At 38.1% G+C, this 19,374-nt stretch overlaps 1 protein-coding gene across 1 annotated transcript; it reads right to left on the reverse strand.

Annotated features, from left to right (window-relative positions):
- Positions 1-13,715: 13,715 nt before the first annotated feature.
- On the reverse strand, positions 13,716-14,498 carry LOC137728369 (uncharacterized). The gene has a single exon (XM_068467194.1). The coding sequence runs from the start codon at positions 14,496-14,498 to the stop codon at positions 13,716-13,718; it is 783 nt and encodes a 260-aa protein (XP_068323295.1).
- Positions 14,499-19,374: the final 4,876 nt, after the last annotated feature.

Here is a 19,374-nt window from a genome sequence, read left to right on the forward strand (position 1 = left end):
ATGAATGTACCCGTGTTTACACACACACACACACACACACACACACACACAATAGTATATGTATATTTTAATATTTTTAATCCCACAAATTATGGTTTTTTATTTAAAATCTCATTAATATAAACAACTATAATTTTTAATTTTTAATTAAAAAAATATAGTAACATACATAGAAATTGTCACATCTCGGCCTGGGGCAGATCACTTCCCAGGCTCGCTCCACCACCGTAGCACGATATTGTTCGCTATGGGCCCCGACCACACCCTCACGGTTTTGTTTCTGGGAACTTACACGAGAACTTCCCGATAGGTCACCCATCATGGGAGTGCTCTCGCGCGTTACTCGCTTAATTTCGGAGTTCAGATGAAACCCGAAGCCAGTGACTCCCAAAAGGCATTGCGCTAGGTAGGGATGAGAATATACATATAATGATCAATTCCCTGGGTGATGTGGGATGTCACAATCCACCCTCCTTAGGGGCCCGACATCCTCGTCGGCACACACGCGGCCAGGGTTAGGCTCTGATACCAAATTGTCACATCTCGACCTGGGGCAGATCACTTCCCAAACTCGTTTCACCACCGTAGCACGATATTATCCGCTTTGGGCCCCGACCACACCCTCATGGTTTTGTTTCTGGGAACTTACACGAGAACTTCTCGATAGGTCACCCATCATGGGAGTGCTCTCGCGCGTTACTCGCTTAACTTCGGACTTCCGATGGAACCCAAAGCTAGTGAGCTCCCAAAAGACCTCGCGCTAGGTAGGGATGAAAATATACATATAAGGATCACTCCCCGGTGTGATGTGGGATGTCATGTCACAGAAATAAATTATCGCATTAATTTCAAAAACTTCGATAAAAAATTAAAAACCAACAAAATTTCAGTTAAAAAATATTCATAATTAGGGACCACATCCAAAATCTTTATTTGAAATTACATACTATAGCTAGCTAACGAAACCATACTTGTCTAGTACAACTGTTCATTTCGTTGTCTGACTTAATTTTAGCAATAAATTATTAAGAAAAACCGGGCCAGGAAAAGGTGAAAAAATTAATCAAACGGTTCTTTTCATGTACATGTAAATGTTGAAGCATCTCATCTAATATATATATATATATATATATATATATATATATATATATATATATATATATATATATATGGGCATTTTCTCATCCACGCGTAGCTACTAGCAGTAGGGATAGGCACTTGGAATTGAAAACTAAAATTGAAACACGAATTAAATTGAATAACACTAAACGGTTCAGTTTTTGCGATTTTAAAACTGAACAGCAATATGGAAAAACGATTTGGTTTTGATTTTGAATTCAAGTATCATTTATGGTACTCTTAATCCACAACCACACTAACAAGCTCCAAGGTAATCTCAAGCTTCTAATTCACAAGGTTTCATGACTTCTCATCCATCCGTTTCACTTTCACAAGGTTCATGGTCTTCCCAAGTATCGCCTTCTCAAGCATGTTCATAAGCTCAAAGGCCTCCTCAACCTTCGAAGAGTAGGTGTCCATAAGACAAAAGGAAAGAGAAAGAGTTTAACAAAGCAAAATAGTGACTTGAATTGCAAGGACAATTTATTTTTTTCATGTTGTACTACTAATGTCATAAGGCATTTTGATGTTGAAGTTTGTTTGAACTATAGTTTAGTATGGTAAACTTAACCTTTTCAATTGGGTTGTAGTAAAGTAATGCCATAAGGCCTTTTGAGTTTTGATGTTGAACTTTACTTTAAGTTGAATTTTAGTGTGGTGATCATGAATCTTTTTCTATTGGTTTGTATTAATGCCATAAAATATTTAGTTTGAAATGGTATGAAACCGAAACCAAAATCGTTTGAAACTGAACCGAACTGCAACCAAATGGTTTGGTTCCATTTTGGTCCACGCTTCAAAACAGCACAAAACAGCATCGCAAAAAAATTTAATTTCGATTTTGATTTCACCTAAAACCGCACTGAACCAAAATGTGCCCACCCTAACGGGCAAGTGTCATACTTGCTGCGTATCACAATAACATGCATGCAATATTGTATTCATTAATAGAAAACTTCATTTTAATCCTTAAAAAATATGAGTTTTAGGCTATAACCTTGTGTAAGATTAAAATCCAATTTTAGTCCCTAGTACATTTAATCATCTCATTTATTAGTTATATTTTGATGTTTTATTTATCTTTTTATTTTTATTTTAATGTACTAATTACATTTAAATTTAATTTTTATTTCATTCATCATAATATATTTTAATGCCTACATTTAGACAACTAATATTTTTATAATATATATATTCCGATAACAATTTTGTATGTTCTTCATTTAGGTACATTAATACATTTGAATATTTCGGTATATCCATTGATACAAACATATAGGTACATTAAATCAATATAATGCATTTCGGTACGTATATTTTGGTACACACATTTGAGTATTGACATTTAGGTACATTAATTCAATATACTATATTTCGGTACATACATTTCGTGTGACATCCCACATCGCCCAGGGGAGTGATCCTTATATGTATATTCCCATCCCTACCTAGCACGAGGCCTTTTGGGAGCTCACTGGCTTCGGGTTCCGTTGGAACTCCGAAGTTAAGCGAGAAGGGGGCTAGAGCAATCCCATGAGGGGTGACCTACTGGGAAGTTGCTCGTGAGTTCCCAAAAACAAAACCGTGAGGGAATGGTAAGCCCAAAGCGGACAATATCGTGCTACGGTGGTGGAGCGGGCCCGGGAAGTGATCCGTCCCGGGCCGGGATGTGACAATTGGTATCAGAGCCTAACCCTGGTAGCGTGTGTGCCGATGAGGACGTCGGGCCCCTAAGGGGGGTGGATTGTGACATCCCACATCGCCTAGGGGAGTGATCCTTATATGTATATTCCCATCCCTACCTAGCACGAGGCCTTTTGGGAGCTCACTGGCTTCGGGTTCCGTTGGAACTCCGAAGTTAAGCGAGAAGGGGGCTAGAGTAATCCCATGAGGGGTGACCCACTGGGAAGTTGCTCGTGAGTTCCCAAAAACAAAACCGTGAGGGAATGGTAAGCCCAAAGCGGACAATATCGTGCTACGGTGGTGGAGCGAGCCGGGGAAGTGATCCGGCCCGGGCCGTGATGTGACATTTCGGTACTTACATTTTGGTATATTAATTCAATATAATACATTTCGGTACATATATTTAGGTTTATTATAATATATTTCGGTACAATCATGTATGTACAAATATTTCGATACAAAAAGTCAATTTTATATATTTTTGCACAATCATTTTTGTATACTTATGTATTTATATATTTTTGTATCACAAATTTTGACACACTCAGATCGAAATCAGGGCATGCTGGCCGTTACATGAGGGTGACATAGCCATGTGCACAGTGCGGAAGCAATAATAATAATAATAATAATAATAATAATAATAATAATAATAATAATAATGCGAATAAATAAAAACCAACTACTAGCAGTACTAGCTAAGAAAAAGTGCTAGTGCGAGATTAAGTGTGAAATACACAACCAAAGCATAAGTAGCTTAAATGCAGTTCAGCAGGACAAATGCTAGTTATACAACACCCAAAGGTGACCATACAATGGTGATAATCTGTCAGAGCTGCCATGGATTCCTCGCAAGCCACCAAAAAACACTCTTAACTAGAACCTGGAGGAGCGCAAAACAGAAAGTGTGAGTGGGCAAAAACAAAGCTTTTCAAAATCATTATATTTCTCAAAAGTTATAACCCCTCGCTGTAAAACCTATATAATTTCCCAGAAAATAGAATATATATATCTATACCACAACCATGCTTAGTATAGCAAAATTCACCAATATGCCATGTCAAATATCTCAGCATAAAAAAAAAATGTAAGCTAGGTGATATAACTCAATGCAAATGATATGTTAGCCGGAGTCACCTAACGCGACATGTACAGCTGAATCTAGAGCTCATCCATCTAGTCGGAGTCACCTAACGTGACCTGTACGACTCAAATCCACATCTTAACAAATATACCTGCACACGAGTCAGAACCACCTAAAGTGGTATGTATGACATGATTGTGTGTAAATAAATACGATCAAGTGTTACGATCACGTGAAGACTGTGTGAATAATCGCAGGTCACCTACGAGTCGGAACCACTTATAGTGGTTTGTACGACAGCACTGTGCACCTAACTTGGCTCCAAGATGAGCGTATGGTGCGGAAGGTGAACATCACGTGAAGGATTGTGCCCTAACTCTGGGCAGGAACACTCATATCGAGGTGCAGGTTTATGAGCTCTCAACACATCTCACATTTACGAGAACTTCCCAGTGGGTCACCCATCATGGGATTGCTCTCGCGCGCTACTTGCTTAACTTCAGAGTCCCCAAAAACAAACCTGTGAGGGTGTGGTAGGGGCCCAAAGCAAACAATATTATGCTACGGTGGAGTCGAGCCCATGATGTGGTGGGGGCCCGAGCCGGGATGTGACCAATTTGTTTTAATATTTTCTCATTTATGTTCATTTATAATTAAAGAACTAAATATTTGCATATTAATAAAATTAAAATTTAATATGGAGAGATTAAATAAAAATATACATTAAATAACAAAAATTGAATATAAATTTTGATAAAAGTACACTGTAAGGGATTAAATTAAATATATAATCTAGCACCAAGTTTTTTTTTTTTTTTTTCGTTTTGTTTTTTTCTTTAAATCTTTTGTAAGAACTAATGTTCAAAAACCCCATTGATTAACTACATGAAACGTGAAAATATGGTCAATGAAAAAGTCAAATTTAAAAATGGGCATCTTTTTTGTTACAAATTATGCGAATATGCTAATTAATCACATCATCCTGACATCCTCAAAATAACACTTCAGATGAAAATTAATGGTGACAAACAAATGGTTTTCATTTGGCTAGCTTTTAATTAATTTCTCTACATCTTAACCACGAGAGGAGCTACATGTAGACCGACAGTTGCCTCATATAGCTTCCCACTCTTCATGTGGCTCTATATAATTAGCATTAAAATATGTTATTTTCGCTTTTATGAATTCCTTAAGGTAGTTCAGCCACTAATTTCAACCGTCTTAATTCAATTATTTTTTCAATCCACCATGAACCACTTTAAGTGTAGACTTTGTCTCTCCTGGAAGAAATGCATCATGTCATGAGAGGTAGCTTGAATCTGGTATGTCTATGATGAAGTATAGTACTCCTAATCTGATTATTTCATCAAATGTTTTGCTAAAAAAAAGGGATCGGTACAAGTTTCGCTTTCATTTCAAATCCAAGATGCGATTAGCTCTCTCATCTATTTAGTGTTAAGAATACCAATGCCACAAAAAATCATGTTGTGGTTTGAAAGATTCCACTCAAATGTGGGATTGATCTTCCACCAATTGAAATCAATAAATCAATTTTGACTTATCCTTAATCAAACCGGTCACTAGCTAGGACTCGTACAGAATTTTGGATGAAACTAATTCTGAAAAGGAAAATAAAAAATTAATGACCACATAATTTGTGTCAAAACTCCACAACGGGGAACAATACAAAAATTCACAAGGGAATAAAAAAAAATGACAAGGAATTTAGAAACAAGCGTTATGGGTCATGGTAGTCTGGCCGTCGAAAGTGGGTGAGACAAAACAAGCTTGTTGGGCCATTTCGGTTCCAAAGAAAATTATGATGTTTTCCAATTTCCATGAATAATCCACCATTATTCATGAATTTAGTTCCCACTCAAATTCCCAGTCCATACCCATTTAGGAAAATGGAAAGCTCAACTTGTTGATTAATGTATATTTTCTTCCACATGGAAAACAAAAGGGCACACCTCATCCAAAATATCACTTACTTTGATAATTAAAATTTGTTTGGTGCCATTAGCGATATACACTATATTTATAGTAATTTGAGTGAGAAGTTAAAACCAATAGAATGTACCTAAAATTTGGAGTAAAAAGAATTTGACTCAATAGTCTCCGGTAGATGATGCTAAGAGACCAAATTTTCAAACCAAATAATGTGACACCAATAGAAAATAAGCATGTTAATCAACAGTTAATTAATAATCCAATCATCAACAACCACATCATTTGGTTTATACAATTTGGCTTAAAATTTTGGTTTCCCTTAGCATTGTACCCTTCCCCAATGCACCATAGAAATTGAATTCTATATGACTTTGGAGTAATATTTAAAGTTATATTTCAAATTAGATATAACTCTAGAGTTAAAATTGAAACTCCATCTTAGAAGATATAAAAGATAAATTTTGAATTTTTTGTTTATATAATTTAGAAGTATAAACTATCTCCAATACACAAGAATTAAAGTTTAAAACTCAAATTTGACTTTGTATGCATTTGATACAGAATAACTTGCACTACTTCGATTCGAGTCAAATAAAACTTTAGGGCATGTTGTCTTAACATTCTCACATGCGTTTATATGTTTACTATGTATTACTAAGAGGAATGAAATTGCAAGGAAAAAGTATCATTCTTAGTTATGTGTATTAAGACCTAAGGAGTGAATAAATAAATAAATCCCACAGTGATTTTGGCATACAGGTAAAATCAAGGTACGAGATCATCAATGAGCAAGGGGAGTTTATCTCATACTCATTTTTTCTTCTTTAATTTTTTTTTTAAGCATATTTACTTACAAGGAATGAAATGAGAGAGAATGAATATCATTCATATTCATTTGTTTACTAACAACTAAAGAAATGAAAAATAGGCGAATCCGAGATCTTGTAAATTTTGAACATGACATACCTAAAAAATAACGGTATTCCATTAACATAGCGGAGTTGTTTATCCATTCTCAGTTTTCATTCCTATAGCATATAAGTAAACATGCCCATTATACCCATACCAAGTAAGTAAATATGCTAAACTTTTTATTGTTGGGTCGGAGATAGCTTAATCCGTAAGTACGTAGAGTATGATGAAATCCCAAATCAAGTTATTTAAAGAATGATTAATGGCCCACTTGACCTAATGGACTCGAGTGCCTCCATTCAAAGTCATGTCTGGTTTGCTATTGGATTACTACTCTCCTGTTGCCTGTTGCTTAGTGAAATCAAGATTCAACACCCTTGTAATTGCTTCTGTCTCTTCATGCCCTAATTGATTCCCACAAATTTTTAATCAAAGAATAACATAATTGCTCGAACGTGGCGGACAAAATTAAGGTTTCCCCATACAGGCAACACCTTGTTTAATTAAAACTAATTAATCTTATTAGTGGGTGGCCCAAAACCATGATATGAATGTGTGGCCGGTGCTGTTAAGGAGTGCTGTGTCAGCTTGTCATAATTTGCTAATTAAGTTGATTAATTAGTCGTTAGATCAGCCTTTGTTTTTGTAGTCTTCTTTGGAGCTAATTCAAGTCAATAAAGCAACTTGATTCCATTCCTTGATTCAGAATTAGTGGGAGGAGAATCGATTTTATAGTACACTTAAAAATATTACAAAAGTGCTAGCTCATGATGAATTATGATTTCATAGAATTTCCTTTGTCGACATAGATGCTCTTATAATAGCTTTTTAACACAAGTTCTAGAACAGATGAAATAATATGTAACAATATTTGATAACGAGGTGCCGAATTTTAAGTGCAAATGAATGTTATTACACAACGGTAGAACCCTAGCTACCTCAAGAACTCTTCGTTCGAGTTCAAATTCCCTACTCTCCGTCTAACTTAGAATAAAAAAGTCACTTAGGTGGCAAGTAAATGGGTTAATTAAAGGTGCCCAAGTAATATGTAACCTTCTTAATGTTTGTTTAAATAAAAACTACTTTCCCATAAATGAAAACCCATGCGAGAAAAAGTAAAAACCTCCATTCATCGATCAACAATCTGTCAACTCCTTTATAGACATGAAAAAGAAAGGGTCCTCTTCCAATATGGACATATATATACTTGTTCCATTTTTCTTGAATATGATGAAACGAAACCGCAACATTATTTCATTCATCAAAGTAAATAGATAGATACCATTTATGATTATATTAGAAAAGAACTAAAACCATGGATTGTAATTGGATTGTTGTTTTTGTATAGTATTAGATTTAGAGCATTTTCTTCAAAATCAACCGTGTTGCGTCTTTATAATTAACAAGCAACGATTAAATTTGATTTGGCTTTTTCTTTCTTGTCAAGCCGTTCACTTTTATTCCTAGCTAGTGTGTTTTGTTGTTAGGTGAACAAAACTACATTATCCAATAGGTATTGACCTGTACTAATTAACTAGGCATGAGAAACAATATATCTTGTATGTATGCATATGCATGTTTCTTTCGTGAAGCACATTAATTGGTAAAGCTCTCTTATATTTAGTGATAAATACCATCGCATATGATCGAGCAGAGAGGTAATGAGTTGAAAAATAGGGTTAGAGTTCGAAGCTTGTCCGTTATGGATAGGATATTAGTAAGTCGTACAGGTTAGAAACTTAGAAAGTCCCTATTGATTGTGACCTGATATGGATTAAAGAAAATTGAACTTCAACAAACATATATAGGCACAAGATATTAAAGATGGAAACAAATCAATATTATACCTCTTCCAAAAGATATTGTTTAGACGCCAAAATATAAATGAAACAAGTACGTTTGTTGATGCACAAAATCGGCGAGTACTTTGGTACAACAGAAAGTGTCAAGTTTGTGACCTTCGCTAGGTTGCTCTGGTCATTAGTGTGGATAAGTATGTAAATGAATAGAGACAGGGAAGCAAATAACACAAGATGTACGTGGTTGACCCAGATTGGCTACGTCCACGGAGTAGAGGAGTTCTCATTAGTTGTGAAGGGTTTACACAAATTCATAGGTTCAAGCTCTCTTTTAGTGAGTTCTAGTGAATAGTTTAGTACAAATGACATTATGTATTATTGTGGGAGAATGATCCCCTTTTATAGAAGAAAGTTTCTACCTTTGTTCTGACATTGACACGTGTCATGTTGTGATTGATCTCTGATATCGACACGTGTCGTGCTGTGATTGGCTTTTGATACCGACATGTGTCGTGTTGTGATTGGCCTCCTGGTTGGAGGAAAAGTCTTGTGGGTCCTTGACGGTATGCTGTTGACTGGTGCTTAGTAGTTTCGGGATTGGTCAAGTATGGTACAAACAGTGCTCCCCTAAGTTCCCGAGTGAGGGAAGCTCCTCGGTTGGGGACTTGCAAGATCCAAGCCATTGAGTAATCATGAAACTTCTAAGTACCGAAGTGTGGTGTCGCCTTCACTTGCCTTCTCTGTCCTGTAAGTAGATGTGGCATCTTCTCTTGGAAATACTTTTTCTTCATCCAGGAGTGGTATCTTTAGTTGGCGTTGACACACAAGGTAATGTATCATTTTCATTTGAAGCTTACTTGTAGTTTCGGGTTTGGTCAAGTGCGATACAAACCATATAGTAGGAGTCCCCCAAGTCTCTAAGCGAGGAGATCTGCCGAAGGAGGTGACAGGCAAGGTAAGCAATCAGGGTTCCAAGCAATTAGTCTCAGATCGGTAAGTTAATCTTGGGTTCCGGCTGATTGTACTCATTCTCTCTGTCTCTCATTCAGCAACAAGGATAAAGAGAAGAAACAGGGAGAAGAGATGATATGAGGTATTCTTGTTTTTGGAGAAGACGGACGAATCGGCACGTGCTTTGTTGTACTTGACTTTCCACATGTGTATTCTTGAACTGGGCTTGAGGGTTTTCTGGTTTCCTCCAAAGGAGTGAGCCAACTCCAGAATTTGAGGGTCAAAACAAGTCCGTCAAACCTGGAGTATGTTTGATCCTGATGATATGGGATACTTTTGCTGTTTGATAAAGTAGTAGATGTGGTATGGAGAAGCTTTGTTCTTCGACAACGGTGTTGGCAAATGGCTGTTGAGGCTTCTCGATCTCTTCAATTAGAGCAATGATGTCGAGCCTGGATTTTTTATTTTGTTGAAGTTTGCATGTTGAAACTTCGTGGGTGGACCCTGTAGGTTGAAGTAGTGCTCCCTTAATTTCTTGAGTGAGGAAAACTTCTCGGTTGGGGACTTGAAAAATCCAAGGCATTGAGTAGTCGCAAAATTTCTGAGTACCAAGGTGTAGTGGTATATGGTAGGAGTCCCCCAAGTCTTTGGTCGAAAGAGTTGACGAATGAGGTGTCTTGCTAGTAGGCAATTTTCCAAACAAAACTTCACCATTTTCCTTTCTAAGTGGTTGCCCAAAATTCCTCCTTCATATATATTTGGTATGAAAGTTGTTAGGCCCAAAGAAGGGGAGGCCTAGGCTCATTTCTTTCTTTCCTTTTTTTTTTTTTTTTTTTTTAATGGGTGAAGCTTTGTAGGTGAAGCTTTTGTGTTGAAGCTTTTGTATTGAAGCTTTGTGGGTGAAGCTTTGGTGTTGAAGCTTTTGTGTTGAAGCTTGTAGGTGAAGCTTTGTAGGTGAAGCTTTTGTGTTGAGGCTTTGTAGGTGAAGCTTTTGTGTTGAAGCTTTGTAGGTGAAGCTTTTGTGTTGAAGCTTTGTAGGTGAAGCTTTTGTGTTGAGGCTTTGTAGGTGAAGCTTTTGTGTTGAAGCTTTGTAGTTGAAGCTTTTATGTTGAAGCTTTTGTGTTGAAGCTTTTGTATTGAAGCTTTGTTGGGCACCATAACTTGATTTTTCTTCACACTATCTTGATCAAGAGTGTGTGAAGCTTTTGAGAATTGTAGTTGCTCTCCATTAATGAAGCTTTGTAGGTGAAGCTTTTGTGTTGAGGCTTTGTAGGTGAAGCTTTTGTTTTGAAGCTTTGCAGGTGAAGCTTTTGTGTTGAGGCTTTGTAGGTGAAGCTTTTGTGTTGAAGCTTTGTAGGTGAAACTTTTGTGTTGAAGCTTTGTAGGTGAAGCTTTTGTGTTGAAACTTTGTAGGTGAAGTTTTTGTGTTGAAGTTTTGTTGGTGAAACTTTTGTGTTGAAGCTTTGTAGGTGAAGCTTTCGTGTTGAAGCTTTGTAGGTGAAGCTTTTGTGTTGAAGCTTTATAGGTGAAGCTCTTGTGTTGAAACTTTGTAGGTGAAACTTTTGTGTTGAAGCTTTGTAGGTGAAACTTTTGTGTTGAAGCTTTGTTGGACACCATAAATTGGTTTTGCTTCACACTATCTTGATCAAGAGTGTGTGAAGCTTTTGAGAATTATAGTTGCTCTCCATTGATGAAGCTTTGTTTGATGTTGAAGCTTTGTTTGATGTTGAAACTTTGTAAGTGAAGCTTTTGTGTTGAAGCTTTGTTGGGCACCATAAATTGATTTTGCTTCACACTATCTTGATCAAGAGTGTGTGAAGCTTTTGAGAATTGTTGTTGGCCTTCACTTGTTGAAGCTTTTGTTGGCACCATAAATTGATTTTGCTTCACACTATCTTGATCAAGAGTGTGTGAGGCTTTTGACATTTGTAGTTGCTTTTCACTTGTTGAAGCTTTTGTTGGCACCACAAGTTGGTTTTGCTTCACACTATCTTGATCAAGAGTGTGTGAGGCTTTTGAGAATTGTTGTTGCCCTTCACTTGTTGAAGCTTTTGTTGGCACCATAAGTTGGTTTTGCTTCACACTATCTTGATCAAGAGTGTGTGAAGCTTTTGAGAGTTGTAGTTACCCTCCATTTGTTGAAGTTGTTGAATTTCCCAATTTCTTTTTTTTTTTATTTTTTTTATATTTTTTGTTGGGAAAATTAGAAATTTGAAAATGTAGGAGAGACAACATATACAAATTTTGTGGAAGAGAATATACAAATTTTGTGGAAGAGAAACAACATATACAAATTTTGCTTCCACACTGTTGAGTAAGAGATTGTGATGCAAGCCACACCTTGTAGTAGTCGAAGGTTTGGATGAACCATATAAATTGAATTTGCTTCGAACAGTCTTGATCAAGAGTGTGTAAAGCTTTCTATGAGTTGTAGTGTTTGCATTGTTATAGAGGAGAAATGTCTGAAGCAGATGTAAGAGGGCTGAAGAGTTTGATCTTCGTATACCATGCACTGAAGCCGTTGTTGGCTTGCAATAAGACTTTGTTGTTGACTATAACTCTTGTTAGGCATAAGTGCTCCCCTGGTTGAGTTGTAAAGCTTGAGGGTTTTTTATTATTTGTGAATACTAGGAGTTCACATGTACAAGTTATACCACTCGTCTTCTGGTTGGTGTAATGAATGGTGAGTTGCTTTCATCACTTGGTTAGTGGTACGAATATAAGTTCCTGTATCACCTTTCATCACATTTCATCACCTGGTTGGTGGCACGAAGATGAGCTCCTTTTTCACTTAGTTGGTGGCATGAGTGGCAAGTTGCCAAATGATATTAGAGTACAGGGTTTACATTTTATCACTTGGTTGGTGGCATGAAGGAGAGTACATGTTGTACATTTCATCACCTCGTTGGTGGCATGAAGATGAGTTCTTTCTTCACATTTCATCACTTGGATAGTAAGAATAAGGGCAATGTGTCGAGGCACATTGTAGCAAGTGTCGAATGACACTTTGTGTGTTGAACCCTTTCGAAGCACAGTTGGCTTATGTATGGATGTGTTGGAATGTATGATGTTTATGTATGAATGTGTTGGAATGTATGATGTTTATGTTGATTGACATGAGTGATGCTTATGAATGTTTTGCTATGCATGACGGGATCCCTTGTTTGGATATAAGTCATGTTGACATATACTTAGACTTTATTTCATGTTGTAAGCATTCGTGTTGAAGCTTTGAACCTGAGCGTTTCAGTGATAAAGATGTAAAGGAGTTAGGACCAAGTTGTCTAAATCACCTCTTTATTGAATTGATGCCAAATGGCCTTCATTACATAGGATGCCAAATGGCCGTAGCTCAACACTTTTACAGTGTAAGTCTACTTGTACTAGTACTTCAAGTGATCAGCGTTCCATGAATGACTAAGGGTCTTGCTATCGGAGCTTCTGAGCTTGTAAGAACCAGGGCGACTGATGTCAATAACTTCAAACGGTCCATCCCAATTTGGGCTAAACGTGCCTTTACTCGGGACTTTGTCGCAGAGTAGTCTTTTCTTCAATACCCAGTCCCTCACTTTGAAAGAGCGATGTTTGACTTTTGAGTCATAGTAGTTAGAGATGCGCTACTTGTAGGTGACATTCCTCAAGTGAGCCTGGTTTCTGTGTTCCTTGACTAGATCCAAGTTGAGGGTGAGTTGTTTGTCATTTTCACTTTGCATGTAGTTCTTGACTCAGAACGTTGCTTGCTCAAGCTCAACTGGGACAACAGCCTCTGTACCAAAGGCAAGTGAGAATGAAGTTTCTCCTGTTGAAGTTTGATATGAAGTGTGGTATGACCAAAGAACTTGGGGTACAAATTCTGGCAAACAACCTTTAGCCTAGTCCAAGCTGGTTTTCAAAGTGCGCTTGATTATTTTGTTGATGGCTTCAACTTATCTGTTAGACTGGGGATGAGCTGGGGAGGCAAAACATAAGTTGATGTTGAACTTAGAAGAGAACATCCTGAACTTCTTGTTGTCGAACTGTCGCCCATTGTCCGTGATTATCGCATTAGGAATGCCAAATCTGTACAAGATGTTCTTTCATACGAAGTCTTCTATTTTTGCCTCAGTAATGATTGCCAAGGGTTATACTTCGGCCCACTTTGTGAAGTAGTCAACTGCAACGATTGCATAGCGGACCTTGCCTTTTCCTGCAGGCATTGGGCCGATCAAATCAAGTCCCTATTGGGCGAAGGGCCAAGGGCTGATCATAAGAGTAAGAGGCTCGGGATGGGAGTGATGAATAGTTGCGTAACATTGACACTTATCACATGAGTGGGATATTCTGATGACATCTTGGTGGAGTGTTGGCCAGTAATATCCTTGGCGAAAAACCTTATGTGCTAAGGATTGAGATCCAACATGATCTTCGCAGACTCCTTCATGTATTTCTCGAAGGACAATTTCCGCTTCCGCAGGTGTGAGGCACCGTAAGTATGGTAGGTTGAAACCTCGCTTGGAGAGTTGGTCATTAATGATCAGGTAGCGGGTAGACTTGTATCGAATCTGTTTAGCTTGGACTTTATCATTTGGGAGAGTGCCATGAACAAGGAATTTATAAATTGGGGTGATCCAGCTATCCCCCTGTTGCAAGTTGCATACTTCTGTGACTATGGTGCTTGGTGTTGCCAACAATTCGACATGAATTTTTCTCACAATCTTGTCTTCCATTACTGAGGCGTGGCGAGCCAAAGCGTCTGCATGACTGTTTGCAGCTCGAGGGACTTGGGTGATCTGGTAGTGGAAGTGCTTGAGCAAAAGCTGTGTTTGCGCAAGATACGCTGCCATGGAGTTATCCTTAACATCAAAGTTGTTAGTGACCTGGTTAACCACCAATTGGGAGTCACTGAAGATATTAATTTGTTTAACTCCAAAGTGTTTGGCTAAATGTAAGCCTGCTAAAAGGGCCTCATACTCGTCTTCATTGTTTGACGCCTTGAATTTGAAGCGGAGAGCATACTCCATTGCCACTTTGTCGGGGGTAGTCAGGACTAGTCCTGCTCCGCAACCCTGTTGGTTGGATGAGCCATCAACATATAGAGTCCATACTGGGAGTGTTGGTTCTACCTTCCGAGTTTCCAGGGGTGATGAAGCCGCTGCCTCAGGTGTAGGAGAAATGTCAACGGGATAAGTGAAGTCCGCAATGAAATCTGCAACTGCTTAGCCCTTTTCAACTAGCTTTGGGTGGTAGGAGATGTCAAACTCTCTCAGTGCTATGGCCCATTTGATCATTCGCCCTGAAGTGTCAGGACTCTGAAATATTTGTCGGAGGGGGTGATTGGTAAGCACGATGATGAAGTGTGCTTGGAAGTAGGGGCGAAGTTTCTGAGCAGACATGACTAATGCTAGAGCTAATTTCTCAATGTTGGAGTATCGTGTCTCCGCATCTTGTAGAGCCTTGCTAGCGTAGTAGACAGGTCGTTCGATAGTACCATCCCTACGAATGAGGACGGAACTGACTGCTGAAGCTGAGACAGATAGATAGACAATTAGGGTGTCACCAACTTCAGGTTTGGAAAGCAGAGTGGCTTTACTCATGTACTCCTTGAGGTTCTTAAATGCTTCAGCACATTCATCGGTCCACGTAATATATTTCTTACTTCCCTTAAGTGCTTTGAAAAAAGGAGCGCATTTTTCTGCGGCCTTAGAGATGAACCTGGTCAAGGCTGCCACCTTGCCAGTAAGGCTCTGGATGTCTTTTGAGGTTACTGGTTCTTTCATGTCCATGATTGCTTTGATTTTCTCGGGGTTAGCTTCAATGCCTCGTTGGCTAATCATGAAGCCCAAGAGTTTTCCAGAGCCCACACCGAAAACGCATTTGTTGGGGTTCAACCTCATTCGATACTTCTTCAAGATGAAGAAGGTTTCAGACAAGTTGGCAATGTGTTGGTCAACATGTTTGCTTTTGACTAACATATCATCAACATAAACTTCCATGTTTTTCCCAATCTGTTCAGCGAACATTGAATTGACTAATCTTTGATAAGTCGCCCCTGCATTCTTTAGGCCGAATGGTATGGCTTTATAGCAATATAGTCCTCTATCAGTGGTGAAGGCCGTGTGTTCTTGGTCCGAAGGGTTCATGAGGATTTGATTGTACCCTGCGCAAGCATCCATGAAGCTCAAGAGTTCACACCCTGCTGTAGAGTCTACAAGTCTATCAATGAAAGGAAAGGGAAAGTTATCCTTCGGGCATCCTTTGTTTAAGTCGGTGTAGTCGACACACATTCTCCACAAGATCTTTTGAAGCAAAAGACTTTCCTTGGTCGGATTTTTCTTAACAATGACCACATTTGCTACCCACATTGGATAATTGACTTCACGGATGAAGCCTATGCTTTTAAGTTTTTCAACTTCTGCCTTCATTGCTTCATATCGTTCAGCATCATAAAATCTTCGCTTCTGTCTCACTGGCTTGGTCTTGGGATCAATACTCAAGCGATGACAGATGATATTGGGAGTGATGCCTGGCATGTCCTCGTATGACTAGGCGAAGACTTTAGTGTTCTCTCGCAAAAAAGAGATTAATGCCAACCGAATGAGTGGTGACAAAGTGGTGCCAATCTTCACTATGCGATCTGGATAATCTTTTGAGATAGAGACATTCTTCAACTCTTCAGCAGGTTGTGCTTGCTGGATGAAAGAGTCATCTTGAAGATCATCGAGTTGATTGTTACCACCGTGAATATTCAAGTTAGCTTTGTCCGAGCTGGTCTTGATAACTTGGTCATGTATAGAAAGTGTTTCTTTGGGTACATGCAAGTGTTGTTGCTTGACTGAAGTGTTGTAACATGATCGTGCACTAAGTTGATCTTCTCTGATGTAACCATTGCCATAAGGGGTTGGAAATTTCATCAACAACATATGCGTGGATACCATGGCCTTGAGATCATTAATGCATGTGCGCCTAAAGATGACATTGTATGCCGTTGGGCAGTCGACCACCAAGAAGTTAGTGGTGATGGTGGCTGTGTACGGGCCTGTACTGATGGTGAAGGGTAAATGTACGCTCCCTAAAGGTTGCACGACATCACCAGAGAAGCTTATCAGAGGAGAAACCGAGTGATCGAGCAAGTGTTCAGCTACATTAAGTGTTTTGAAAGCTTCAACAAACATGATATTGACAGACGCCCCCATGTCTACCAGGATTCGTCGTACATCAAAGTTGGCTATGCGAGCCTCCACAATCAATCAGTGGGTCGTTGTGAGGATATATGATGTTTCTTTCTTCCTCAGGGTAGAAACATATTGGATCCCAGTTAGGCTTTTGATACTTGCCTCCCCTGATGTCTTCCACGTGAAACACTTGGTGGCTAGGCTTCAACGTTCGTTCATTGTTTTTCATGGCCCTGTTAGAAGATTAAGATATGGGTGTGCCACTAATAATGGAATATATCACATTCACTTGGCGTTGGTTGCCGTTATCCTTTGGAGGGTGAAGGAGGAACTGGTCAATTTTTCCTTCACGTGCCAAAACTTCAATATGATCACGGAGGGAGGGTGATACATTTCTCGCCGTCATGGCCATTATACTCGTGGTAACCACAAAACATGCATGTGTTCTTCATGGACTTGAAATCTGGCTCCCTCGGCCTTGGCTTTGGTATCAAGTGAGCTATACTGGGGTAAATGGCCGTGCATGTGGCGTTCAAAGGTGTATATGTCTCATACCTCGGGGTAGGACCATTCTTGACACGTGTTTAGCCCATTGCATTGATCGCCTGGGGACGGATATTATCGTGGTGATACCTTTGGTTATCGCGATAATGCCCCTTACTCTTTTTATTAAAGTGAGACTGGTGAGGATGAAAGTTTTTCCTCTTGCCCTGAGAATGATACGCCTATTGACTTGGCGAGGTATTAGGTAGGGCAGGGGGAAGCGTCGCTGCTGTTTGGAAGGTTGAGGTCTTCTCATTCGGTTGGATTTGGCTTCCACTCCCCATTTGCTGATAAGGGATGGCTGTAGGGGGTTTCCCTTGATATGTCCTTGTCTCGGCAGAGGCATGGTTATAAGCATGTGCCATTACCTCAGAGTAAGTCTTCCAAGTGTTAGCATTGATCATGTACTTGAAGAAACAGTCGCGTAGGCCTGCCGTGAAGGCTTTAATGGCGGTATTATCATCTGCCTTAACGTAGCCAGAATACTCATGGCTGAAGCGGCCGACATACTTTCGTAGTGACTCATCCGGCTTCTGGCGAATAGTGTACAAGTCATCTGCGGAATGCAAGCGATCTGTCTGGAAGATGTGTTGAGAGACAAATAGTTTCCTCAGTTCCTCAAATGAGTCTACTGTCTCAGGTAGGCCTGGCAATTTCTGACACGACCCGATAACCCGACACGACACGACACGAAATTAACAGGTGTTTGGGTCGACACGATAACGAATCGGGTCTTATCGGGTAACCCGATAAGCACCTGTTAAGATAACGGGTTGGGTCGGGTATACACGTGGGTAAACACGATACACGATAAGCAGAATATTATTTTTATAATTTTATAACCCTAAAAAAATACTGTAATAATTATATACATTAATTTTACAATTTTATACCCCTAAAAATTATAATAAATATATATATATTAAATTAACTATAAAATTTATAATAATTATAATAATTATACCCCCAAAATATTAAGTCTATCTATACTAATTATATATATTAAATTTTATAAAAACTATAATGCATATTAATTAATAATTTAATATGCATGATCAATCATGCATTTGCCAACTTGCCGCCCTTTTTGAAAAAAAAAATGGAGGGAAAATGATGTTAAGAAAAGTTGAAAATAAAACAAAAAAGTGAGGGAATTAGGGAAAGATGTTGGAGGGAAAAGTGAAAATGATAAGAAAAAGTTGAAAAGGAAACAAAAAAGAGAGGGAAAAATGAAAATTAATAGAAGTGGTGAGAAAATATTTTTTTTTTTTTTAAGTTATTAACTTTTTATCACACACATGACTGTCATGACATATCTCACTATTTTTATAATGAACACGTGACACGTGATGTATGTACTATTCCGTGTACCAGTCAATTATAATTTATACGTACAAAATAAATAGATTTAAATCTACTTAATAAATATATATATACACACACACACGGAACTTGATTGATGGCATACGAATTCTCCAAAACTAATTTCAACGATCCAAACCGTCAAAATTGTTTGTATATGCTTGAAGATCACATCAGCAAAAATCACAAAAAAAAAACATTCAGAGATCAAGTAACGGGACAAAGCTTTTCAACGATTATAAACGAAAAATCACGATTTAACGGTTATTTTAACTCTGATTTTGATGATTTTTTATAACTACACTCCTTGACCCTATATGAATACAATGAATGAATTCGATCTTCAATTTAAAATATTTACACAAGTGGATACCACAAAATCTTATGTTATACTTAATAAAAGTAAAAATAAACTCTAAGTGTTAGTCAATCTATCATTTTACTAATTCTCCAAAACTAATTTCAACGATCCAAACCGTCAAAATTGTTTGTATATGCTTGGAGATCACATCAGCAAAAAATCACAAAAAAAAAACATTCAAAGATCAAGTAACGGGACAAAGCTTTTCAACGGTTATAAACGAAAAATCAAGATTTAACGGTTATTTTAACTCCGATTTTGATGATTTTTTATAACTACACTCCTTGACCCTATATGAATACAATGAATGAATTCGATCTTCAATTTAAAATATTTACACAAGTGGATACCACAAAATCTTATGTTATACTTAATAAAAGTATAAATAAACTCTAAGTGTTAGTCAATCTATCGTTTTACGAATTCTCAAAAACTAATTTCAACGATCCAAACCGTCAA

This window comes from Pyrus communis, chromosome 1, assembly GCF_963583255.1.
Source record: "Pyrus communis chromosome 1, drPyrComm1.1, whole genome shotgun sequence".
NCBI lineage: Eukaryota > Viridiplantae > Streptophyta > Magnoliopsida > Rosales > Rosaceae > Pyrus > Pyrus communis.